This window comes from Chionomys nivalis, chromosome 14 (assembly GCF_950005125.1).
Source record: "Chionomys nivalis chromosome 14, mChiNiv1.1, whole genome shotgun sequence".
Taxonomy (NCBI): Eukaryota; Metazoa; Chordata; class Mammalia; order Rodentia; family Cricetidae; genus Chionomys; species Chionomys nivalis.
Genome location: NC_080099.1, coordinates 70,568,571 through 70,595,141, shown reverse-complemented (window position 1 = coordinate 70,595,141; position 26,571 = coordinate 70,568,571). Strand labels below are relative to the sequence as shown.

Genomic DNA, 26,571 nt, shown 5'->3' with positions numbered 1-26,571 from the left:
AGCTGAGGAGTTTGGAATGACATTGACATTGCTTTCATCAGTAAGTTTTCCCCCTGCTTAATTGAATTCAGATACAAAACGGTCAGTACAGTAAGCAGATTGGAGCTTGAGGTGTGTGCTGTAGTTTGGTTGTTTGTAAATAGCCTTCAGTTTGGAGATTGCCTGTTAGCTAGAACAGTGAGACTCTGGGGACTTGTGCTGTACTCCTTGTTTTATAAGTTATTGCATATTCATGTAATTTGTAGAAACTGAAAAGTGGTATTTCTATGCCAGGTTAAATTTAATAAGAGTTTTTTGGAATCTCTGAGAAGGGTAAGATGTGAGCCTTAATCAGACTGTAACAAAGTGGACAGAAACAACTTTGGCGGGTCTTGAAGTGAAGTTGGGTCATAGAGGCATCACGTTAGTTTTTCCCAGATAAAGCAGTATTTGTGTTTTCCCATCTGTACTTTGTCAGAACACTGAGTGGACTCTTCATGTCTTTCCTGATCCTTGTCCAACTGTTGATTTAGAGGGGAGGGAAGTAGGGAGGCTCTGCAGACACTGTTAGTGTTTAGGGTTCTGTTTTGTTTTTAAATCTAAATAATTAGATATTTATATTCTTGGAAACAAGGATACTATTTTTTCCTTATGTTTCTTCATTAAATTGTTCAGAACATCAAAATGGTAAAAACATAAAACTCAGCATTCTTGCTACTGATGCTGATGCTGATGGTTTTACTTAACATTTGAAGAGTGGTTGCCTTTGACATCAATTCAAGACAAATTGTGTTTTTACCAATACAGTTGGTTTTTGTAATGGCAATTAACAAATAAAAGGATGCTTATTATTCAAAACAAGACAGCACAAAATCCAGTTTCCCAAATGTTGGAAGAAAAACTATTTATATTTTAATTAAAATATAAACAACTTATAGTTCAAGATAGACACAAAATTCATCCATTTTTATTTTCTTCTTCTTCCCCATAAGAATTCACATTAACCGCTCTTGGGCTGGGGATAGACTGTTTATCATATTTCCTTCCTGTTTCTTTGATTTAGGGAAAGCTCAGAAAGCTATTTTGGAAAGTTAGCTTTGTCCACACAAGGTAGACTGAACACAAGATTGCTTTCTATTTCCTCCTTAATGTACAGGAGGTTAAGGCATCATGGCCTGTGAGAACGTGTGTGTGTTCAGATAGAAACAAATTTTGGGTCTCTTCAGGACTCAGGAGTGTTTTCCCCCCCTCACTGATAAAGTATAAAGATATGGAGGTTTGAATGAATGCCTCTATTTTCAGATACTATACAAGCGTTCTTAGGTTACCAGGAAACAGCTTGATTTTACTAAGGTTTAGGAAGACTACTTGAGTTGAGAATTAAGTAATGGGAGCCATATGAGGCTTTATCATATACCCCAATTTTCCCCTTCCTCCTTCCATCTGTTCCCTCCCTCCTTTTCTCATATTCATGTTTGTATGTACGGCAAGTACTTACTGGTGGAGCTACCTCCCCACCCCATAAAGGCAAAATTTAAATGATAGTTTTGATTCTAAAATTATACTGGGTAGAAGAACATTTCATTGTAAAAGATTCAGTTTCCTGACAAGTCGTTCTTCAGCTACAGCCCACTGGTATCATTGCAATGTAGCGAGTAAACTTGTTTTCATTTCCTTGTCTGATAATATTTTAAAAGATTTGAGTATGGAGTAAGGAAAACAAATCATGATTTTACCATAATACTTTGTGTGACTTGTATGTATTCTCACTAAAAACTTCAACCAACAGAAGTAGACAATACAGGTTTGTTTGTTTGTTTGTTTTCTTAAAACAGATGTTAATTTGCTGGGTGGTAGTGGCGGTGGGGGTGGGTACACAGGCCTTTAATCCCAGCAATCCCAGCGCTCAGGAGACACAGGCAGGTGAATCTTTTGAGTTCAAGGACAGCCTGGTCTACAGGAGTTCTAGGATTTCCAGGGCAACACAGAGAAATCCTGTCTCCAAAAAACAGACCAACACACAAAAATACCTAAAGACAAAACGAGACAAACAAACAAACAAACAAAAAAAACCAGTTGTTTCTTCTGTCCAATTCTGCTTATTTCATTAATGAAAACAGCAAAATAAAACGGTAAAAGTGGAAAAGGAATAGGTAAGTGGTTTCAAGATTGATCACTGTTAAAGGATCTTTCTTGTTAAATACCAAGCAGGACTCAAATTACCACCATTAATATGGCTTCAGATATTTGTTCCCAGAGTAATTGAAGTTGTTATTAGAAACCCCATCACCATTAAAAACTGAAGGGGAACATGAGTGAAGGAATCCCACACTAGCTCTGAATAGGGTATAGTAAGGGGTTCTTATTAAAGGAGAAATCAGAGATTGTAATGGGGAACAGGAATGAAATTCAACATCCAGGTGTGGTGAGCAGAGAGAGAAAGAGAACAGATGGACCTGAGCCTTTTTGTTACCCAAGGCCACACACAACTTAGTCCAGCCTCTCAAAGGCCATTGGCTGAAGGAGGTTCCCCATCAATAGACAGGAGGGAGAGTGATGGAGCAGTTTTGTTTTGTTTTAAATAATTTTTAAAAAAGAACTATCTTTTTTTTTCATTTTACATATGAATTCCAGTTCCGAACTCCCTCCCTTCCTTCTTACCTACCCATCCACCCCACTCCCATTCACTCCTCAGGGAGGGTAAGGCACATTGTTTTGGGGAAGTCCAAGGACCTCCCTACTATATCTAGACTGAGCAAGGTATCCATCCAAAGAGAATAGGTTCCAAAAAGCCAGTACAAGCAGTAGGGATAAATCCTGCTGCCACTGCCAGTGGACTCACAGTCTGTCCCAGCCATACAACTCATATTCAGAGGGACTAGTTTGGACTTCCCTGTCTGGCTAAAGTCTCTCATTAGCTCAGGTAGACTGTTTGAGTGGATGTCCCCATCATGGTCTTGACTCTTTGCTCATATTCTCACTCCTCCCACTCTTCATCATTCCAGTGCTCCGATGCAGGTCTCTGCTTCTGTTTCCCTCAGTTGCTGGATGAAGGTTCTGTGGTGATATTTAAGATATTTGGATACCCTCTCCTCTATTGCTTAGGGTCTTAGCTGGGGTCATCTTTGTGGATTCCTGGGAGTTTCTCTAGTGCCAGTTTTCTTGCTAACCCCATAATGGCTCCCTCAATCAAAATATCTTTTTCCTTGCTCTCATCTCTGTCCTTCCTCCTTCTTGACTATCCCATTTCCTCAAGTTCTCCTCCCCCTCCCCTTCTGCCCTTCCTACTTTCCCCACCACCATGCTCCCAATCTTGTCAGGTGATCCGGTCTATTTCCCCTTTCCAGGTGGATCTATGTATGTTTTTCTTAGGGTTCGCCTTGTTACCCAGATTCTCTAGGCTCAATATTCTTTGCTTTACAGCTAATATCCACTTACGAGTGAGTACATACTATATTTATCTTTCTGGGTCTCTGTTACCTTACTCAGGATGATTTTCTCTAGTTTCATGCATACAAATTTCAAGATGTCATTGTTTTTTTACTGCTGAGTAGTACTCCAATGTGTAAATGTGCCACACCTCTATCCATTCCTCCGTTGAGGGACATCTAGGTTGTTTCCAGGTTCTGGCTATCTCAGGACCCAGCAACACCAGGGCATATTTCCAAAAGATGCTCAATCATACTACAAGGACATTTGTTCAATGATGGAGAAGTATTGTATTTAGAGAGACTCAAGATGGCCTGTAGGAGCGAGACTCTGAAGCTAACCTGCTGCTGTGAGACCTGTATTCATCTTTTCAAGGCCCTTTAGGTCCCTGTCTTAAAGATTCACCACCTCTTAATACTACTACTCCTAATGTGGGGACCAGGCTACCAACACTTTTATACTAACAAATCATTTCCAAATTGTAGCAGTCACAAATACTGAGTAGATTAAAACAGTGTCTTCTTCAGCCACCTTGATATAGACAAATCAAGCAGAAGGGCAGCGGGAATCAGTCCGTGTCACAGAGAGACAGCAACATTGCTGTGCAGAAACTTCTGTGTCTGGTATAAGAATGAATGGAGACAAGGTTGTTGAAGTGGGAGCTGCGGTACTGCGTCCCCGGCACCCGGCCGCCCGCATGGCTTACTTTATACCCGAAATAATTACACGGAAACTGTATTCTTTTGAACACTGCCTGGCCCATTAGTTCCAGCCTCTTATTGGCTAGCTCTTACATATTGATCTAACCCATTTCTAATATTTTGTGTAGCACCACGAGCTGGCTTACCAGGAAAGATCTTAACCTGCATCTGTCTGGAGTGGGAGAATCATGGCGACTCCTGACTAGGCTTCTTTCTCCCAGCATTCTGTTCTGTCTACTCCACCCACCTAAGGGTTGGCCTATCAAATGGGTCTAGGCAGTTTCTTTATTATTTAACCAATGACCTTCCTCCATTACAAAGTGAGCTGTGGTAATGAGGAGGAGAGAAAATAGGTGGGTAAATCATTTCAAGAATAATGGCTGTGGATTCTGATGGACACATAAAGGCACTCAGAGAGGAGGCAGATGCATGCAGCTCTGTGGGCAGTTTTTGCTGAATATGTGGGCTGTGGTTTTCTTAGGCGAGATAGAGCAGCTGCGATAGGAACAAGAGTTGACGTTGGCAGGAGAGAAAGGGTGTGGTGCTGGGGTTAGTTTAGGGCTTCACAGAGTCTTCATAGAACGTGTGGGTAGCATAGGGACTGGCCATGCTGGAAGCGTGTTCACAATGATTCAGAAGAAGACAATTTAGAAGAGAAACATGGCAACAAGTGTAATTGTAGTGTCCTATTGTATATATGTGTGTTCTATAATCCTTAATTTTTTAAAATGTTTTTTTCTTTATAGTGTCATTCATATACCAGCGTTTAAAACTTTTAGTGTTTGTTTTTACATAAACTGTTGATAGGGCCTGCATAACATGCTCTGATTTGTGGTGTTTTTGTTGTTGTTTTGTGTGTATTTCCTCTTTTCTTTCTGTCTCTTCCTTATTCTCTCTCCTCCCTCCCTGCCTGCCTGCCTGCTTTCTTGTCTATCTTAAGACAGAGTCTCACTCACTGTTTACCCAAGGCTATCCTGGAGCTCACTGTGTAGTCCATACTGGCCTTGAAATTGTAGTCCTCCTACCTTAGCCTCCTTAGTGCTAGGATTATAGGTGTGTAACACTATGTCTGGCTTCACTTAATAGTTTTCTAACAACCATAAGTATAATAAATTCATCTTCATAAATGATCCCTATTTTATTATTTAGTTGGTATTAATGGATTGTTCCCTTTTTAAATGTAAAGGTAAAAATTATAATAGTGGGGTTGGAGGGATGGGTCTGGTTAAGAGCATGTACTCCTCTTGTACAGAACCCGAGTTCAGTTTCCAGCACCCATGTTGAGTGCCTCACATGTCTGTAACTCTAGATCCAGGATTTGAAAATGCTTCTGCATTTAAGGGTACCTGTATTTATGAGCACATATCCACAAACTAACACTCAGACTCTCTTTCTGCCTCTTTGTGTCTCTTTGTCTTTCTGTCTCCCTACCACACACAGAATTTTAAAAATTATAATAGGAAAAACCATTTAAATTGGAGATTAGGAAAATTAGTTATTTATCCATTTCTGTCTGTCTGTGTCAGGATGTGTGTACATGTACATATGCTTGTTTTTCTGGGATATTTGATTACAGTGCTTGTTATGCCTTCATTCTGGTGACAAAAGCTCCTAATCTGATTCAGCTGGAAATATTCACAAGGTAGAAATTTTCTACCTTATCCAGAAATGCTATTGAACCAGATTCCTATATAAATATCACCCTTGATAGTGGTTTGAAAGATAGCAGGCAAATACTTCGAAACAAAACAAAAACCCAACAACAAAAATCTATCTTGAATTCAATGCCTGCTTTGTACTTATTCAGTTGTTTTAGAGGTATTTAATTACAGCAGTTTACTTGTGTGATCATTGAAAAGTAGTTTAAGTGATACTGGGTGCCCACTGCTAGGTACTAACACGCAGATTGAGAGTCATTGTTTTGGAGTAATGCTTGAAGGCTTACATAGTGTGTAGAAGTAGGAGCGGCGGGCTGCGGCCTGGCTCCCAGCTAGCTTTACACCCGAAATTACACAGAAACTGTATTCTTTTAAACACTGCCTCTTATTGGCTAACTCTCACATCTTGATTAACCCATTTCTAATAATCTGTGTAGCACCACGAGGTGGTGGCTTACCAGGAAGGATCTTAACCTGTGTCCATCTCAGAGAGGAGAGGCATGGCGACTGCCTCACTTCCCTTCTTCCCAGCATTCTGTTCTGTCTACTCCGCCTACCTAATTTTCTGTCCTATTAAAGGGCCAAGGCAGTTTCTTTATTAACCAATAGACAGATGACTCTCCTCCATCAATAGTGTGTTGACATTTTGGAGTGTAGTATTCTCATGAATACAGTAACATTTATAGTACCCTTCTATGCATATCTACCTCTGCAAAGGTAATGAAACTAGTTATATGTAAATATATGTGATGCATAATATATATTGCCTTTATGGTACAGTACAACCATTTTTCCATTTATAAAGTAGTTTCTTTATATTAAAAAGTTCATCTCATCTCTTTAGAAATATGACTGTTATACAGTGTGGCAAGCACAGTTTAATTCTTATCAAAGAGTTTTAAGAATTTGGAACTGTAGAATTTACTGGTTCAGTCTTCAGTTTTTATATTTTTGTGCATTATTTAGAAATATATTTCTGTTCTCAAATATACAGAAGTGGGTATATTCAGCACTTAGATGTAACTCTGACTAATATATCAAATTTCTATGTAGGTAATTAAGACCACATTGTTCCTCTAATGTAATGTCAAATCTCTGCTTAGGTAATTAAGACCACATCGCTGTGCATACTTTTTGTTAGCACTCAGCTGATACTAGTGTAGTTTTCATGTAACTTCAAAGTTTTCAGTCTGGTTTAGTTGTACACACTGAAAATACCAGGACCTGGGAGACTGAGGCATGAAGCTCAAGTCTAGCTGAGGCTACTTGGTGAGCTCTTGTCTGAAAGGTTGGTTGTTATGAGCTGGGTATACACAGGCTGTAGAGCATGTCTTTTACCTATATACGAGACCCTAAATTTGATTTCCTAACATTAGAGTTTTAATAAAATACTTCTAGTATTGGCCCAGTTTAAATATGTTGTAATGTTACTGATCTGGTTTTATCATTTGTGATTGTTCATGTCACTTTAGAGCTATTTTATTGGTCTCACTGGTTTTATTTATATTTTTCTACATTTTTTCTGAAGTTATTCTGGTTCGTGGCATTTTAAAGCTTCAGCTTTTTTTTCTTAACTCTACTGATTGAACTCTCATGCTGATGTTCAGGATAAAGATGGAGATCGAGCTGTTCACCATGCAGCCTTTGGAGATGAGGGTGCTGTTATCGAAGTCCTGCACCGAGGCAGCGCTGACCTGAATGCTCGTAATAAGCGTAGGCAGACTCCTCTGCATATCGCTGTCAATAAAGGTCATCTTCAGGTTGTGAAGACGCTGCTGGACTTTGGTTGTCATCCCAGTCTCCAGGTAAGGTTTGAAGGGAATATACAGAGCAGGCATTGATGGAACTCTGTTAAAGGATGTAGAAAGTTCTGTGTAAATTTGTTACTGTGAAGAATATCCAAGATAGAGGGTGATATAAAATAACTTACTTCATAACTATTTAAATATTTTCATTGTAGCTTAATTTATTCTAGATTCTTCGTTTAGGTCTGTTTTGGAAAATAATATTGTTTTGATTTATAGTAGGAAGGAAAGTGGCCTAATTTTTGAAGCAGAAATTTTACCTAAGGAATGATTTTTTTTTCTAAGCTCATTTAGCAACTAGATGAACGTAAGCCACACATGTCAGAGAAATATAGTTTGTGCAAGATGTGCTCATCGTGGTTATTAAACACTGTCTTTTGTAGACACAGAAAATTAAAATTTGGAATGAATATGTAACTTCATAGCAAAATAAATAGTATGTAATCATAATATATTAGTGTTTAGGTTCCTTCCTAGCTTTTCTTTACCTCTATCATCTTTAACAAAATACACTTGAAATATTTATTATTTTTAAATAAAAGTGCTCCTTGAAGCATAGTTTGAATATGTTGAACTGAAATTGAAAAATGAAAATGAAATTTATGCCCTGGCAGTGCTGAGACATGCATGGGCAGTGTGTGTATGTGTATATATATACCAGCTCTGTTGAACTTGGTATGGGCAAGTTAATATGTCAAACTACTTTCTTTAAATTGAAAACTCAATAATAATTAAAACACAGCAAGAGGAATCATGGTGTGGATGATTCTCAGCATAGGGACTTCCTAGGTCTTAGGATGTGGCTGAAGAGTGGAGTATTCAGAGCCGCGGCTTTTGAAGAGAGTCACAGGTGCTGCTCAGCAATTTGTTTTTAGGAAGTGACTTTTCTGAAGAGCCTATTGCTAGGATGTGGTTTTATAAGTACGTGGCAGAAGTGGAGGATGGAGGGAGAACTGAGGGTGATCTGTTGGAGAAGAAGGCTTTAGACCCACTCGCCTTTCTGAAGTGAGAGGCAAAGTCACATGTAGGGAATGTGAATTGGGATTGGGGAAGACAGAGCATAATTGAGACTTGTGCTTTGGAATAGCTGTTGTGGGGACCAGAAAGCAGGACAGACCAGGGACCTGTGGAAGGGTGGTTCCGAGCACGTTAAGAGTTCTCCTCAAGTGAGAGGCTACACATTTTTAGTGCCACCAAATAGAAGGTAGGTGGTTGGATTGAATTTGGATTAGGAATACCTTATGTGGGTGGGTGCCTGTGATTGGAAAACATTTCTGTAAAAGTCCAAATGTTACTGCAGGTTTTTACATGTTTTGTTTCAAGGCCATACATCTCTGCCATTATAGAATGAAGTAATCATAGCTAATACATAAGCGCATGGGTGTAGCTATGTTCCAGTAAGATTGAATTTATAAAAACAGATGGAAAGCTGTGGTATATGATAGAGTAGGCTGTGCAGACTTTGTAAAACTATAGATTGTATAAGCTCTAAATAGTTCATTTATGCAGACAGTTAATATGGAATTAGAATTTATTGCTAAGTAAATTGATTAATGCTAAATTCCTCCGAAACAGTCGGATTGAGGGACTGGAGAGATGGCTCAGTGAGGGGGAGCACTTACATGAGCAAGAGGACATGAGTTCAGATAGTTAGCACCCCCACAAAAAGCTGGTCATGGCTACACATGCCTGAAACCCTAGCATTGGGGTGACGGAGACAAATGCATTCCAAAACTCATTGGCTGACCAGTCTAGCTGAAACAGTAAACTTGCAAGTTATTCAGAGACCCTGCCTTAAAAGAATTGAGTAGGAGAGTGGAGGGGAATGCCTGATGTCCTTCTCTGGACTTCGTGGATGTGTGCATGGGTGCACACACCTGCATTTCTGCTTGCGCCATACACCCCATACACAGAGATACAATTTTCTAAAAAGCAGATTTAGAAATGATAGGTATTGATTAGATTTGTTTCTGCTTTGAACTCCATAGTCACTTTGCAGTCCTTTGAAAAGACTTCGGTTTGTTGATTCTCACCAATGCTGCATATTATATTAATATATAGAAAACTGAAAAATTATTGATACTTGTGTTGTCAAGGCTGAAAACCACTGACTTTAAACTCATTGTTCTGGGTTCTAAGACTGCTGCTGTATGTTGTTTGTCTCTTTGTAGCCCAGGCTGGTTTTGAACTCACATTATACACAAAATTATGCTCTTTGTGCCTTTACCTCCCATGTGCCAGGATTACAGGTGTGTATTGTCATGGCCGCTTTGTGTAATGCTGGAGAAAGTGCCTTGGGCTTTGTGCATGGTAGACAAGTGTTCTCCCAACTTGAGGCATGTCTTCAGACCTGCCAATTTTGCCTGCATTATATATTTAATAGAGTGTGAAGTTGTGGATGTTAGCACATGCCTGTAATCCCAGCACTCAGAAAGTAGAGATAGAAGTTCAAAGCCAGTCTCAACTATATAGAGCAAGTTTAAGGTCAGCTCAGGCTATAGTGTGGAGTCTTTGTCTCAAAAACAACCACCACTACCACCACCATCTCCATCTTAACAGCAGACCAACAGGAGCTCTAAGCATGGTTGCTGACTGACAGTTGTTTGCTTGTTAGAGAGCCTGCTTCTTTGTCTAGAAGTTCAGTGAGAGTCTTCCTGTTGATGTGGTGATCAATGGAAAGGGAACTAATGGAAATCTCTTTAAACTTAAAAAAATAAAATAAGGATTCTGAAGGTGACACCCCTCTCCATGATGCCATAAGTAAGAAGCGGGATGACATCCTGGCAGTTCTTTTGGAAGCTGGAGCAGATGTGACCATCACAAACAACAATGGGTTCAATGCCCTGCACCATGCTGCACTGAGAGGAAATCCCAGGTAAAAATGTCCTCTTTTACTGCTTTAGGTGCTGTTTAAAAATGCTTTCCTGTTGTTCCCGTCATGTTTTCCTGATGTAATGAGGACAGTTTCACAGCATCTCAAATGATAAAGTTTTGTAGAAAATATACCCTTATTCATCAGGTACATGTTAAAATATAAATATTATGAAATGGTTAGATGTCTATTGAGTATAGATATAAAATATCAGGATGCTGGCTAATGTTTAAAAAGTTTAATTAAATGCATTTTAAGATGTTAATGCTGAGTTATTTAGATGTGTAACATCTAGGAACCCTAATCATGTTTTAGTAGTAGGTTAAAAGGATTTGCTGGTTAGTATATGAGAGCGGCTGCCTTTGGAGACTCCTAATATCCATAAAAGGTTAGCAGATCCCTCAGATGCCAGCACTCAGCTTTGCTGGAGGATGAGGTTTTCATGAGGTTTTCATGAGCCCACTCTTTGGAACAGTTTTAACTTAACCTCAGTTTTCTTTATAGTTGAGTAAAACCCTGTGTATTTTGACTAAGAAAAATATTCACTTTGTTCAGTAATTTTATCTACCTGTATATTCTTATTCTTTAGAATTCCTTAATGTGTTTGCTAAAGTTTCTTAGGGTGCCCTTCAGGGCAGTCACAGAAGTCAAAAGGGTTTATGTTATGACTGCGGTTGGTGTGGGGAGTTAAAGGACTGTATTGCCCATCACATATTGGAGTCTTTTCAGATTACAGATCTTTAGACTCTTCATACGTTTGCATTGTGGAGACAGAGTAATTGCTGTGTCTCTGTCTCCCAATAGATGACGGCAGTGGTGATATCTCATGGTAGGCTTGAGTACATCAGGTGCATCATCTCACTTCATTCTTTTCAAAGCTCAAATTTTAAAACTAATTGATTTTCTTTGCTTGCACTGCTGGTGCTTGAACTCGGGACCATGCAGCTTTGAGGTGAACACTGTGCCATCAAGCTCTAGCCTTTGAACAGTGTTTGAGTTGGGTGTTAATAGCCTCATTTTATAGATGAAGTATGTCAGAATTATAGGCCTTGTTTTGGCATTCAAACCGTTTCTTTTTCAAGATAGCTTCATTTTATAGCTTAAGTGGGCCTTGAATTACCATCTTTCCATCTCAAGTCTCCTGAGTGCCAGGTTACAGGCAAGTGTATACGACTGCAGGCTGAGTCTCCAGAACCCTTCTCTCTGGATTTATCTTCTGTTAACTGAAATCTTTCAACCTGCCCTGCCCTTCAGTACATATACACCATTTTCCTTCCTAAGCAGTTGTCTGCTCTGTTCCCCCAGACTCGCAAATGTTTTTCTTTCATGAGGATGTTATCTTAATCACCTTCCCTTCTTTCCCCTGCACCTGCCTCCTCTCCACCAGAGTTCTCTTCCATTTGCTTGTGTTACTCACATACGTGGCCTGCTAACTGTGTATTTATTTCTCTTAAGACTATGGGTGTTCATAGTAATGCATATGTCCTCCACATGTATGATAGCACACACTCAAATTAGTTTTAACAGAAAAGAAACTACAAGATTTTAAAAGATAATATATGATTAGTTGCAGAATGACTTTTATAAGATAACTGTAGGTATTCAGATGGAGCAAGCACTTCAGATTAAATAGCCAAAAATATTTTTGAGAGAATGTAGGCTATAATGTTAGATTATAAAGTTTAATATACTAGAAGTGTAGAGGTTTTAGAAAATAGATATCTTAAGTACTTTGAATTGCTTCGTTTTCATTAGATGTGAGATTAGTATAGTAAATAATCTAACGACATTTAGGCAGAGGAATATTTTTCTTGTATTTCTTGAATTCTTGTGTAATTCTTGAGGATTCTTCAGAAAATATGTAACAGTGACTCCTTCAGCCAACTAATCTGTATTAGATGGCATCCCGAAAAGAAGGAAAGGCCTGGAGAGGTGCTCAGTGGGTGAAGGCACTTGTTGCCTGATGACATGAGTTCAGTCCCTAGGACGCAGTTACGGAAGGAGAGAACTGAGTTCTGCAAGTTGTCCCCAGACCTGCATGTTTATTGTGCGCACATACCTGCATACATCTGATCGATATTTTAAAAAGGAACGAAATGCGGTAATCATATCACAAGGTGGCTTTGGTCAAAGCTAGCTGAATTCTTTATTCCTTTTTCTTTATTTTTGGGCTGTCATCACTTTTAGTTGCCATATACAGCTTTTATTTGAAAATAAAAGTGAATGATTATTTAAAAGTATCAGTTGTAATAGCATGTTGGATGATGTAAGATTTTTTTCATATCAGATACTTTATTAAAGTTAACATTTCTTTCTAGACTTTGGGCCTTTATTCTTACCTTAGAAAAATAGATATGGCACATTATTTCCAAATGCTAAAATTTTCCCTCTTTTTAGATAAAATCTCAAATATTAACAGATATGCGAACACTTTTCCTTTCTTTGACAGCTTTCTAGTCTTTCTTGTTAATGTGACTGCCGTCCACATTGTAATGTTTTAGCCTGTTTTTATTTTGCACTGGCTGCAATTATGTAGTATGATTGATTGCATGCTAGACTTCTGTTTCAATTTAATTGTAACTAGGGATTAGTTCTTTAGTTAGTAAAATTCTTGGGTGTTTTTTGAGGAATTTTCTTTTTAGAATTTTTGTACTTTTCCCCTCATTAGTTTTTTCTTTTTTCTTTTTTTTAAAAACAGCATTGTATAAGCTAGTATTGGGACAAGTATTTGCTTGTAATTATTTCCACTTTTTATGACTGAAAATGTGGGAAGTTTTCGAAATTTGCATATACACTTATATGTGTGTCTGTAGAAATTGAGTAATCCTACTCCCCAGGTTTGCTTTTAGTTAATAACAGTAATTTTTCAGCAGTGCATCAGCAACATAGTAGAACTGATAATTATTGGGTATGATTTTCTGAAGGAAACCCTTTATTATCTTGGTCTTCAAAATATGTCTCAGTGCCTCATGTTTACGAAAGATCTGCTTTGAGATCTGTACTTGAAGGTACTGATCAAGACAGAGTGGAAATTTCAAAGCTGATCTGTAGGTTTGAGAATTTTAACTCAGAAAAATACTGGTCATGTTTTCTGATATTTGGTGTTCTTGTGTTTGTTTAGTGTTGGTAGTACTGTAGATTGAACCCAGGACTGTGTATGTGCAAGATACCCTGCAGCTACATTTCCAGCCATGTAGTGGATGCTTATAGATATTTTTCCTCTTAGAGTTTGGTTCTCTTATTTTATCTTCATTGAATAAAGAAAATTTCAGTTGTAAATCAAGATAAACAAAACTATCTGTGCTGATAAAAGTAAAAATCAGATTTATTTGGAGGAACAGGCATTCACATGTTACTTAGGTACTTGCCTGCACTGCAGGACCTTCTTCAATTGCTGAGATGTTTTGTTTATTAAGGAACGTTAAATCATCTGCAGGTCTATTGTAGTCACTGAGAAAATTGGGTGGATATTGGTCTTGTTTTTGTCTCCTGCAGTTTTCTCTCCATTGAGAGACTGTGAGAAAAGTTTTTGTGAAAGACAGGCAGGAGAGCAGGGGCATGTTTATTAGTGAGGACGGTCAGTTGCCAGGTGACGCACAAGTCTTCATAAATAATAAGCAGAAATGTTTAGCATTTTCTTTGTTTTAAATCTTAGAAACCTTTGCTTCAGGTTCAGGGTCAGAAGAATTAGATGTTTATTATTAAAGTCTGTTGACGACTTGAGATGACATTCTGCATCATTAGGCTAACGGTAAATAGTAACAAAATTGAAGGCTAGTTCTATTGAAAATAATGACTCAGTTTCTGGAGTGCTCAATTTTATGACAGTGTTCTATAATTTAATGCATGCATAGCATGCACTGGAGAGAGCTCAGCAGTTCTGAGGGCCTGAGTTCAGTTTCAGGTACCCGTGGCCGGTACACCTTGTCTGTAACTCTAGGTGATCTGATGCCACTGCCCTCTGTGGACATCTCACGCTTGTGCACATGCCCCACACAGACACATACAAATACACATTTTTAAAGAACTATATAAATAATTAAAATATGATACCCATGTGAAACACGCTATTATATTTTCATCATGTTTTTAGGTGAGTTTTGATGAGTTTCTCAGATTTTTTTTTCTTTTTCAAGGAAGTTCATCAGGAAGTAGAGTAGGCATTTTCTTGTTTTCAGAAGAAGGAAAAATTTAATAATGTGATTTTTTAAATGTGCAATGCTTTTATAGGTTTTAACAATTTATTAAAATGAAAAGTTAATACCAAAGACCACAAATTAAATAACTTTATTTGAAATCCTTTTTATCACACATTTTTTCCATAAAGCTTTTAATAAACATCTATAATCACTATAGTTTTCCCAAATAAAATTAACAGTTGCTAGTTACTTAATTTTAATTACAGTTAATAGATTCAGTAAGCGAATTAGTTGTCATGTAATCCATACTCACAGATGAAATGCTAGCTGTCCTGTGGTAATCAATGCATAGCTACAGCTGGTTGAAGGGGACCAAATCCATTGAAGAGGCGATTTGGTTCCATTTTACCAGCTTTAGCAAAGCATTGCCGCTGCTACTTTAGGATCCAAACCGGTTCCATGCTCTTTTGTAGAAATTCAGATGACAGTTGTCAGAAATTCCTGTCCTGGTATTTCAGCCAGGCGCGGACGGTGAAAGTCCTGCTTGTAGTGCATGCGTGTCCTACTGCTTGCTACTCTTGACTCTTGCACCTCAGAAGTTTTCTCCCTTTAGCACATTAATGTGAGTCTTTACAAAATTCTTAAATGCACATAATATCTCTTTCAAAATCAAGAGCACCTATAAAAGAACAAGCATCATAATGTCTTTCAAAGTGATGTTTCCAATCTCTCTCTCAGCAGGCTCATTTTTCCTTTCTTTTTTTTTCTTTTTCTTTTTCCCTTCCTTCCTTCCTTCCTTCCTTCCTTCCTTCCTTCCTTCCTTCCTTCCTTCCTTCCTTCCTTCCTTCCTTCCTTCCTTCCTTCCTTCCTTCCCTCCCTCCCTCCCTCCCTCCCTCCCTCCCTCCCTCCCTCCCTCTTTCCTTCCTTCCTTCCTTCCCTCCTTCCCCCCTTCCTCCCTTCCTCCCTTCCTTTTTTTTTTTTTTAAATTTTATTTTATACAGAGTGTCTCTGTGCAGCCCTGGCTGTCCTGAAATGCATTATGTAGACCACGCTGGCCTCAAACAAAGATCTGCCCGCTTCTGCCTCCTGAATACTGGGATTAAAATGGTGTGCCATCACATCCAGCCTGCAAGCTTGGTTTTTAAGTAATTAAACTAGAAGTTGAGGAAGAGTCCTGCACTGTTATTTTAGTGTGATAGTTGAGGGCTAAGTAGGTTGCTGACAGGAGTGGAGGGATATGAGTGACCTTAAGAAAATACCTTTGTCCTTTAGTTTATAAATAGATCACACATGTCTTCAGTATCATGCTTTGTTTTTGCTTATGTTGACATACTAACTTTGGGGGTCATAATTTAACCTCTTTGAAGATCTGTTTTCTTAATTAAATTCCGTGTTATTTTGAGTATAGATTGCTTAGTTCTTATTATAAGATCAGTGATACATTGACATGTGGTAGTTTCTATAATCCATGAATTTTGGGTATTAAAATTTACCACATGATACTTTTGAAAGCAGCACTTAGGTACATTTTATAACGTGGCTCTTCTGTAGATTTCCTGTCTGAGGAAAATGTCTTCTGAAACATACTCATAAGATAAAAGTTTGATAAAAGATAGTTTGTAAAATAAGAATGCTGAGTGAACAACCACATTAATTTATTTTCTTAAACTAACCTGGGAGAAGGATAACACAGGCTCAGACAATATGCAAATTGTTGTATATTGTATTATGATTCTGTTGCTTATTAAGTATTATGCTTCTGGGGAAATTAATGTAATTTTAATTCTTTCCATTATATTTCCTACTGGTGAAACAGATATGCAATTGCCTGAACTTAAGTGCTGAAGATAGCACTTGCCTGGTTCTATTTTTAGTAGTTACATGGCAGCCATTCAGCAGATCCAGTTGCTCAAGTGTGCTTTTGGATAGTTCAGTTTCATGTACTGGCCATATCAGGGCAAGGAGAGGCCATGGGAAAAAATAGTACAGCGTTTGATAATGTCAGCATCTGTCATCCCTGCCAGGGAGACAGTTGAAATGTTTGGGTTACAGCAGTGTCAGCAGATGCCCAGTCTAACATGTACTCCGTTCAAAAGAAATACCTGATCTAAGTGCTGGATGTGACATTTCAGAGTGATTGAAAACCCTCCTAGATATGTTAGCTAAACTTAGAAGCAGCAGAATCAGTTTTAAATTTTACTTTATAAATGAATAGCCAGCATTTTCTAAGAATTGTAACAAATTCCTAGTTACTGAAATATTTTTTTAAGAATTATTATAACCTTTCAGACCTGTGGAATAACTAAAATACTGTTGTTCATAATTCATTATGAGCAGAATAATACCCTTTGATATAAGAAGGATAATTCAGACTTTAAAATATTTGACAGTTTGTTACCAATACGTCCTCTTTACTTAGTCATGGTCAGCATTTTGTCATCTTATCCTTCTCTCTCATGCTTTACATATTAATAGCATTTACATTGGAGGCTGAGTTAAGAACTGACAAACTAGAGGCAAGGGCCAAAGAGTTCATTTGTACGGTATAATTTTTCTTTAAAAAATAGCCTTTAAAATTATGGTTTTCTGTAGTGTCAGAAAAGAAGATATAAAATTGAAAAATTTGCCTTAGAAAATCCTCAGACTTTAATAGGTGATACATTTTACCACAGGTGAAGAATAGCTATTAAAATGGGAGTAAAATCACATTTTTAATGTGATTTTTGTTGCCTTATTTTTCTTATTAGATCTATTGGTCCTGATTTGAGTAATGTGATATACTTAAAGTTCAATTGTGAGAACAGAAAATGGTTGCTCTGTGTCTCAGTGTTTTGTGCTATCAGTGCTATTCTGTAGTAGTCAAATTTTAATCATGTGAGTATTCAAACAATCTGGAATGTAGGATTAAAACGAAAATTAAAATCCATTTCTATGGAATTTTTCCTTTAAGTATAATTAATTTGCAATTGCAAATGACTGGTACTTTTGGCATGGGGATGTTAGTATCTTTGGTGGACATTCACTTGGCAGTAGGTTACTTCAATGTATGAAGGTCATCCTCCTGGAAAGAATTGCTCCCTTTTGGTGGCCATTACCTACCCAAAATCCATACTTCTTTACATTCCATAGCAGTGTATGTTCATATGGGTACATAAAGAAGTATGTGCTCTGAGTAGGCGCTACTGGGCTGTTTGCTGTGGAAACTTGAAGCATCCTGTTTCCCCCATTTGATAGTGAAACTTTGTGGTTGCTGATATGGAACAGGACAAATTTACCTGACCCCATTACGCACTTAGTGTCCTTTGTTCTTGGTGTACATAAGCACTGGGCGCCTCTTTGGTGCTTTTTCAGGAGCTGCAGAGTCAGTGGAGTCCTGAGCTATTCAGAAATGCTAGCACTGAGTTGTTCTCTCAGGCACAGGTCCCATTTCTTCTTCTGTATAATTTTCTTCAAGATCCTATAAACAGATGATAATTAGTTTTGAAATTATTTTTATAAATCAGATACTTTTACTTAAAACTTACTGGAAAGAACAGCTTACACTAGAATTGATTTTACAGTTGATGCAGGGTTTGAAAGTTGGGTCATTTTATTGTGTGAGTGAATGAATGGTCATAATTGGTAATTTATTTTCCAGTTAAGAGATAAAAAGTCACTATCATTTGGCAAGTTATTTGTTGTTCTTTTGTTATTAGTTCCTTGCCTGAATTTTGTGCTTCCGTTTGCATTGAATGAAAATTCAAATAGATATGTAAGTATTTGACTTGTGCGAGATTACTTTTCAAAAATGGCTTTTAATATAAAGGAAAATTATTAAAACAATTTAACTTTTTTAAAGTCTCCATTAAAAAACAGAAGCACTTTAGGCTGTGAGACTCTGGATTTTACCTTGAATATTTAGCACAAGAAAAGAAAATTGTGAGTGACCTTTAATCACTGAGTTAGTTCAAAAGGAGACCTCGAGAAAATTTGAGGTTTGGGAAAAATATAGAAAAGGGAGTCCTGGGAGCCGTGGGGGAGTAGAATTTCTGTGGCGTGTCAAAAATGCTAGTGCAGCTGTGCTGGCATGAGCAGCAGCCAGAGTGCAGCTGAGAATTGCCGTGCACTGTCATACACGTTTCTGTTGCCTGAATAGTAAACGGGGAGACATTATAGCCTGCTAGGTTTCTGATGAACAATTCTTGATGAGCTTTTTAAAGCTATCATACTCTGGAGGCGTTGATGCCGATTTACTGGAAAAGTGAGAACAGTTGAAGTCATTGTTTATCTAAAACGTTAGACTTAATCTTTAGTAAGGCAATGTCAGTGGTGGATTGTATAGTTTTGAAGTTATCTGTCATACTATTTGAACAATGGCTTTTTAAAAGCTAAATTGTCAAATTGAGCTTTGAAATTAGCCGATATCCAGATATAGATTAACCATGAAGATATATATCAGTCAATATTAGATAAGCATGCAGAAAGTTGGAAGCATCCTTACAAGTCAGCCTTTGTGCATGGTTACCTGTGAGCTTAGTGTCCTGCAGCATATGAAGGAGGAAGATAGGTAATGACCTACAGAGTCATGCCGTAGTCACCGCCGATCCCTTGATTGTTCCCTCACATTATCTGCTAATTCAGCACTGCTTTTTATGAGCTGGGTGAAGTAAGTAGGTGTATAAGTGAACACAGAACCTTACTTTTTAAGATAAATTTAAAAGACAAGTAAATAGATAAAAATCAGATAATCTACTTTTCTCTCCTGCCCTTCTTCAACACACACATACACATAGACACATTCATGTGTGCGTGCATACACATACACACACACTAGAATTTAATCAACATTGGCCATACGATTTGGATTGTAATACATCAATTATTGCATAGATAGGTAGAGAAAGTGAAGTAATGGGGGAAAGTTGCTACAATGGCCAAGAAAATGTACCTAGTTTTTTTTTTAAGTTAGATGAAATGATTCACAAGAGGGGGAATTGCAGAGGAAGTTAAAGATCAATTAAAAACAACAGCAACAACAACAAAAAACAAAGCTGCAAACAAAACCCCCAGCACACCTCGCTTCCCCAAGTAGCTATTCACCCTGTTTCCTGTGGCCACCAGAGTACATTGGGTTCTTCTGACGCCTCAGGAAATATCCTGCATCTTTCTTGCTTTGAGATTCTTTTGGGGAACGGGAGTTTGAATTTCCAGGGTTAATGGTAGATCTGGAGTGAAGCTGTCTTGTCATATCCAGAGGTCAATCTGCATCGAGGTCAGGACTTCACATAGTCACCACAGAGGTCAGCTTATAACCACAGCCTAGGCTGTTAGAGCTTTATAGGCAGCTAAGCATTTGAAACATGCACTCCCAGGCAAGCAGGCTCTCTTGTGCCTCTCTCTTCCCTGACCATATTTAGTCAACCATAGCAAAAAATAGTCTCTCAGCTGTCGATTGTCGATCTGGGGACTGAGGAAACTTCTATCTTGCTTTCTGCCTATTGATTGTTCTTCCTGTGGTCCAAACACTGCTTTGTCATTTGCCCTGCTTTTTTTTTTTTTTCAAAGAACTGCCAAATAAAGTGGTGTCTCATGTTTCCACTTACATTTCCCAGATTCTCCCTGAGCTTGTGCTGAGACTAGGAAAACCTCATGTGGTTGTCACTATACTTAGAAGCACCACAGCAAAAAAAAGTGAGGGGGCACACAACATTTACCCTGGCTAGTAGCAAGACCGTCTTCAGGCAGATTTGGAGGATGTAAAAATCCCTCTATTGCCAAAATGTTTCATAATCTGACTTTTTGTTGGTTAAAAAATGTTTTTTTTTCTTTCACAATAATGTATTACACAGCTGTTAGCCTATAGGGATTTTGTATAGTTGTGTTTAGGGCCAGTTATTTCTATAGGTGCTTTAAAGACACAATAAGTAGTACTTGCCTGGAGCATGAAGTGTGAGTGGGATCGGATCATTAAGGAAAGAGCAGTGTGTAAGGAGTCCTGAAATGCTTAGAGCCCTGTCTGCTTTGCTCACTTAGTGAGAACGTGGCAGGAGTACCTTTGAGTAGCAGTGTGCTTTGAACAATACACGTACAGGTCCAAAGATGACTTTTAGTGTGAGTTGAACTGTCTTATACCTAAGTCTGAAGTTGACTTCAGTTTTCTAAATAGCATTTAGTTATAACCAGCCACAGGTCATGAATTTGGCATAACTTTGCGGTGTATATACTGTCCTAAAGACAAGAAATACTTTTGTTCTCAATTTTAATAGTACATTCAGAGTGAATTTCAATATAGACATTTGTTTTTAACCAAAGATGAGCAGTATTAAAACATCAAACCCAGCAAACCCATGAAGATAAAATTTAAATCTCAAAAACCTAAAAAAAAGTGGACAGGAGAAACCAAGTCCATCTTGTTCTTAATCCAGATGTGTTCTCTGAGCTCAGTCAGGTAGAACTACCTGTTTTCACAACGCCCAGACAGGGGAGTTGTTCTTGACATTCCTTTGTCTTCAGAGTTAAATTGCTGGAGGTGGGTTAGGGGGTACTATTTTAAAGTATTTTAAAGGAATGCTATAGACTTTTACAAATTTTAGAAAACTCTACTTTTCCTAACTGTTAATTATTCACATTAGAGATGATACACATCAGACTTTAAAATAATTCAATTTTCAGGGTCCTAAATGATCCCACTTTGCTGTTCAGCAGCAGTGAACGCGGTAGCATGCTCTGTGCTGGGCTGAGACACTGAAGAGAGAAGCCCTGCCCCAGGGCTTCTAGTGCCCTGCCTGCGTGTGTTCTTTTCATTCTTTCAGCACAGCTTTGAGCTCTGTGGTTTCCATGTGCAGATACTCTTCTGTCTGCAGTTGACATGGCTCCAAAGGCTTCTGTCTGGATGGACGAACTTGTCTTAAGTTCTGTCACGGGTTCTGTACTACCTCTTTACCTTTTATTTAGGGATTCTTAAGTTAGCTAAGCAAACATTTATTGAACACCCAGTATAATGCTGTTCTAATGTCGTTTTAAAATTAAATGATACTAATATACAAGGCTTCTATCGTTTACCTGCTGTGTTTATTTGAGCAAATGTTCCCTCTTTAGCTGAAGAAATATATTACAAATAGCATGGCAGGCCCTAGAAATTGACTTAGTGCCATCTGAGCACTACATACCATTGTAGACAGCTGCTTGTCCCCTCTGCTTGTTGGAACTCATGTGTTCGTCATTCAGCAAATGTCTGAACCACTGCCGTGTGCCAGGGATTATGCTAGGCACCACTATTAGTTGTTCTGGAACTTAATGCTTCATTGGCACTCTTTACACATGCCTGCTTAGCTGGTCATAAGGTCTTATCTATACAACATCCACATCTTTAACCTGTTGTAAAAGAACTAGTTGAGAAACAAAGAAGAGTGTGTCACCAAATCTTAGGGAATCCAAGGAGCAGTTAATTGACTTCCTAAAGATAACTGATCGACACTTATTAAGCTAGGAACAATGTAACTGCGTGGCTCCCACAGGTTCTCATTGAACTTAGCTGGAAGTGCTGCAAAGAAGAGCCTGCAACCTCCCTTCCAGGTTCTATAGTGTGTTCCTAAATTACCCATTCCATAGAAAGAAAAGGACAGACTGCTCCGATCTGGTCTCAATGTATAGAGGTGAGGACCAGGGACCCTTGGTTAACTATCTGTGAGCTTACCTTGCTGACTGGGCCCAAAGATAGTTTTTATCTTTTCAAGGTCATGTGATGTTTTGTTTACTTTTCTGAAGGGGTTGATAAGTTTTTAATTGAGCTCTCTCGAGGGCGTTGGAGAGGTGGCTTCTCAGGCTGCTCTCTACCAGAGGACCTGGGTTCAATTCCCAGTCCCCACATGGCAGGTTACAAACTGTATCTCCAGTTCCAGGGGATTCAACACCTCACACAAACAACACATGCAGGCAAAACTCCAGTGCCCATAAATAAAAATAAATAAATCATTTAAAAAATACTCCTAAAATATATCTCAAGAGAGAGAGAAGATCTTAACAGAAGCGAAAGTGAATCCCCACAGCTCCAGTGTAGAATGTGCATTAGCCTGTGTGGACGCTTCTCTTAAAGAGGGGGCGTGGCTTGCACCCCTCAAGTGTGGGCTGTGTGGTGACTTGTCAAGAAGGTAATGTAGAAAGAGCCGAGACACACTCCTCCATCCAGGTGTCAAGAGTGTCTGTCGTGTGGATAGTGGGTGGAAAGTGGCGAGAGCCTGTGACTCCAGAGGGAGCGTGAGGAGACGCTGATCCCAGGTCAAGAGCTAGAACACAGTTTGCGCTCCACAGGCTTCTCAGCTCCAACAAGAATAAGAAGTGGAAAACTGTTGTGGCTCAGGCCATAGGACAGGTGTGATTTGTTGTCGAGAGCAGACAAAAAAGAACATTAAATAAAATTAAAATTTTTTTTTTAAGCATAGATAACTAGAGGTCTAGGATTATAGCTTAGTGGCAGAACTTGTGTAAGGCCCCTCCATCCCTAGCACCACAAAAATGAATAAGCAAGCAATAAATTTATCCATACATCGTTTGCACTTTAAAAATTATAATTAGTTTTTGAAGACAGGCTCTTTCTTTACCCTGAGCTTTGACTTTGCGATCCTATTGCTTCTGCCTTTTAAGTGCGATGATTATATCCTGCTTAGTCATGTCCAGCTTCTGTTAATTTTGACTGTAAATATTTTTTTTGTTTTATTTTTTTAAGGATTATATTTTCCCTTTCCTCCCTCCAAACCCTTCCATGTATGCCCATCCACTGTTCTCTTTCCAATTCATGACCTCTTTCTTTCCTTGTTATATTTGTGTGTGCATGTGTGTATGCACATGTGTGTGTGTGTGTGTTCCTAAATACATAGATATAGCCTGCTCAGTCTGCATAATGTTATTTGTATGTATATGTATTTAGGGCTGACCATATGATACTGGATAACCATTTGGTGTGTTCTTTCTCCTGCTGTCAACATTCCTTGGTTGCCTATAGTTCTTAGGTGAGCTTTCCCCATCTACATTAGCATGTCTGTTGCTGTTGTCCTTGTTTAGGTCGTGTTTAGTAGCCATGTTGGTAAGACTTCATGAGTGTAGCTTCTGACCTTTCTAGAGACACAGTTTCACAGCACACACCCCGTTCCTCTGGGTTTTACAAATTTGTCTTCCTCCTCCTTTGAAACAGTCCTGAGTATAAACATTTCTTTACAAATTAACACCAGTAAACCAAGTGCTGATTTTGCAATGATTGGTTTTTACCAAACATTAAGTGTTGTTTTATATTCTTTTAAAAGCATACTAAGATAGGCGATGTGTGTGTGCGCACGCACGCACGCATATATTGTCTTAGAGTCAGGGTCTTATATAGCGCAGGCTGGCCTGGCCTGGTACTCACTTTGTAGTTGAGGCTGTCCTTGAACTCCAGATCCTTTTGCCTCTGCCTTCCAAGGGCTGGGATTAAAGGCACACTACACCATACTGAACTTTAGACTTATTTTAAGAAGATTTAATTTTTAGGAAGTCTTCTTTTTAAAATTATTTATTTATTTATTTAGTTTTTTCGAGGCAGGGTTTTTCTGTGGCTTTGGAGCCTGTCCTGAAACTAGCTCTTGTAGACCAGGCTGGCCTCGAACTCACAGAGATCCACTTGCCTCTGCCTCCCAAGTGCTGGGATAAAAGGCGTGCGCCACCACCGCCTGCCTAGGAAGTCTTACTTTAAATCAGTGTTAATTTTAAATTTGTGAAAGTTATGAAATGATCATGTTTGTGTGTTATAAAGGGTTGAGGTGACCATGTTGTGGAAGTATCCAGAGGAAAGGTAAGGATGACCCGAAGCACTTACCCTTGAATACAGTTCACCATGTTGTGGTGACCCCCAACCACAAAATTATTCTTGTTGCTACTTCGTAACTGTAATTTTGCTACCATTATGAATCATAATGTGAATACCTGTTTTGACTGTCTCAGGGACCCCTGTGAAAGGCTTATTTGGCTCACAGGCTGAGAACCACTGGTCTAGAGAGGGTCGGGCCACTGAGGACAACTGTTGTAGATTGAACAGGAAAACTACCGGAATGATTTTATCGTCTTCCGTACAGAATAGTTCCCAGGCTTTGGACTATTATGGCAGGCTAAATGGCAAAAAGAATAGTGCAAATTAAGAGTCTAGAAGGAGTGTACTGTAAGGAGGAAGGGGAAACGAGAGATTTGTGTTGGGCATGGCCCAGCCTGCAGTCCCAGTTCTGAGGAGGATGAAGCAGGAGAATCCTGTAGAGGCCACTCTGTACACGGTGAGACCACGTCCAAAGGATCATCACTGACTAAGCATGGGACCACCTCTTGCTTCAGGTTCCCAAGTATCACATCAGAAGTGTGTCCCATTCCTGACTCACAAGCCATTTATTCCTCTTTGTAAATATGATCTTTTTCCTTTCGAAGGCAGAGATCTCGTACAGACACTGCCCCAGGAGCAGCAGTCAACGTGTTCTTAAACCTCTCTTCATACAGACTATAGTTTTCTAGACAGAGACATAATTTTCATCTTTTTTATTGTAATTTCATTCTCATAGCTTAATCGTTAAGGTCCAATTAGATGTATGGATATCTTCCAAAAATCTTTATGTATTGTTGTCTGCATGCATAATTTAACTGTTGATTGATTTATTGATCTTGTGTTATAACAGTTTCTATAGGAAGTCAAACATTGCCATCTCCATTTAAAGTACCTTGTTGAGGGCACTAGAGAGATGACTCAATGGTTAGGAGTAATAGGACTCGGGTTTGATTCACAACACCAACATGGAGGCTCACAGCTGTCTCTGGTTCCAGGGAATCTGAGGCCCTCTGTCTGACCCTTGTGGGCACCAGGCAGGCATGCAGTACACATGGATATATTCAGGCAAATACTCATACACATACAATAAATTTTAAAATAAAAATACTTTCCTAGTATTATAATTTCTAGCTATTTAAGATGAGACATTTGGCTTAAATAATGCCATATTTCTTTCTAATTTTAATTGCACAAATAGTTTCTTATTTTGTCAGTGTGTGAGGGGAACAAAGATGGTGAATTCTATTTTATTTAAAGATTTATTTATTATATATACAGTGTTCTACCTGCATGTAGGTCGCAGACCAGAAGAGGGCACCAGATCTCACTACAGATGGCTGTGAGCCAGCATGTGGTTGCTGGGAATTGAACTCAGGACCTTTGGAAGAGCAGGTAGTGCTCTTAACTGCTGCGCCATCTCTCCAGCCTGGTGAATTCTAAATACTATCTTAGCATTTGCTTTTTTTTAAAGTTGTTAATTGAACTATATACACAGACTAATGGTACTACATAGATTATAATGCATGAAGATGACTGTCTTCCATGACATTCTTTTTTTTTAAAAATATTTATTTATTTATTATGTATACAATATTCTGTCTGTGTGTACGCCTGCAGGTCAGAAGAGGGCACCAGACCCCATTACAGATGGTTGTGATCCACCATGTGGTTGCTGGGAATTGAACTCAGGACCTTTGGAAGAGCAGGCAATGCTCTTAACCTCTGAGCCATCTCTCCAGCCCCTTCCATGACATTCTTATTTTGCCTTAGTTATTCTCCCCATATTTTGTAACTTGCCTTGGGAGTTTTTAATTTATCAGGCAAAGTCATCTCTCTCTCTCTCTCTCTGTTTTCTTTTTTTGTTTGTTTGTTTGTTTTTTTCGAGACAAGGTTTCTCTCTGTAACTTTGGAAACTGTCCTGGAACTAGCTCTTGTAGACTAGGCTGGCCTCAAACTCACAGAGATCACCTGCCTCTGCCTTCCGAGTGCTGGGATTAAAGGCATGCGCCACCACTGCCCGGCCATTACTATCATTCTTATCAGTGTAGCATAGCTTTGGTTTAATAAGTAATGTTAACACTGAAATTTAGCTTTGCTCAGGCTGGCTTTGAATTTGCTGTGTAGGTCAGAATGCGCTTGAACTTCTGGTCATCTGCCTCTCTTCCTAAATG

The 26,571-nt window shown here is 38.7% G+C and overlaps 1 protein-coding gene across 1 annotated transcript in view; it reads left to right on the top strand.

Annotated features, from left to right (window-relative positions):
• The window catches only part of Mib1 (MIB E3 ubiquitin protein ligase 1), a 108,721-nt gene that overhangs the window by 55,578 nt on the left and 26,572 nt on the right, over positions 1 to 26,571 (top strand). The window contains exons 11-12 of the mRNA XM_057788410.1: positions 7,375 to 7,572; positions 10,296 to 10,447. Of these exons, the coding sequence (XP_057644393.1) occupies positions 7,375 to 7,572; positions 10,296 to 10,447 (350 nt within the window). The remainder of the gene's footprint in view (positions 1 to 7,374; positions 7,573 to 10,295; positions 10,448 to 26,571) is intronic.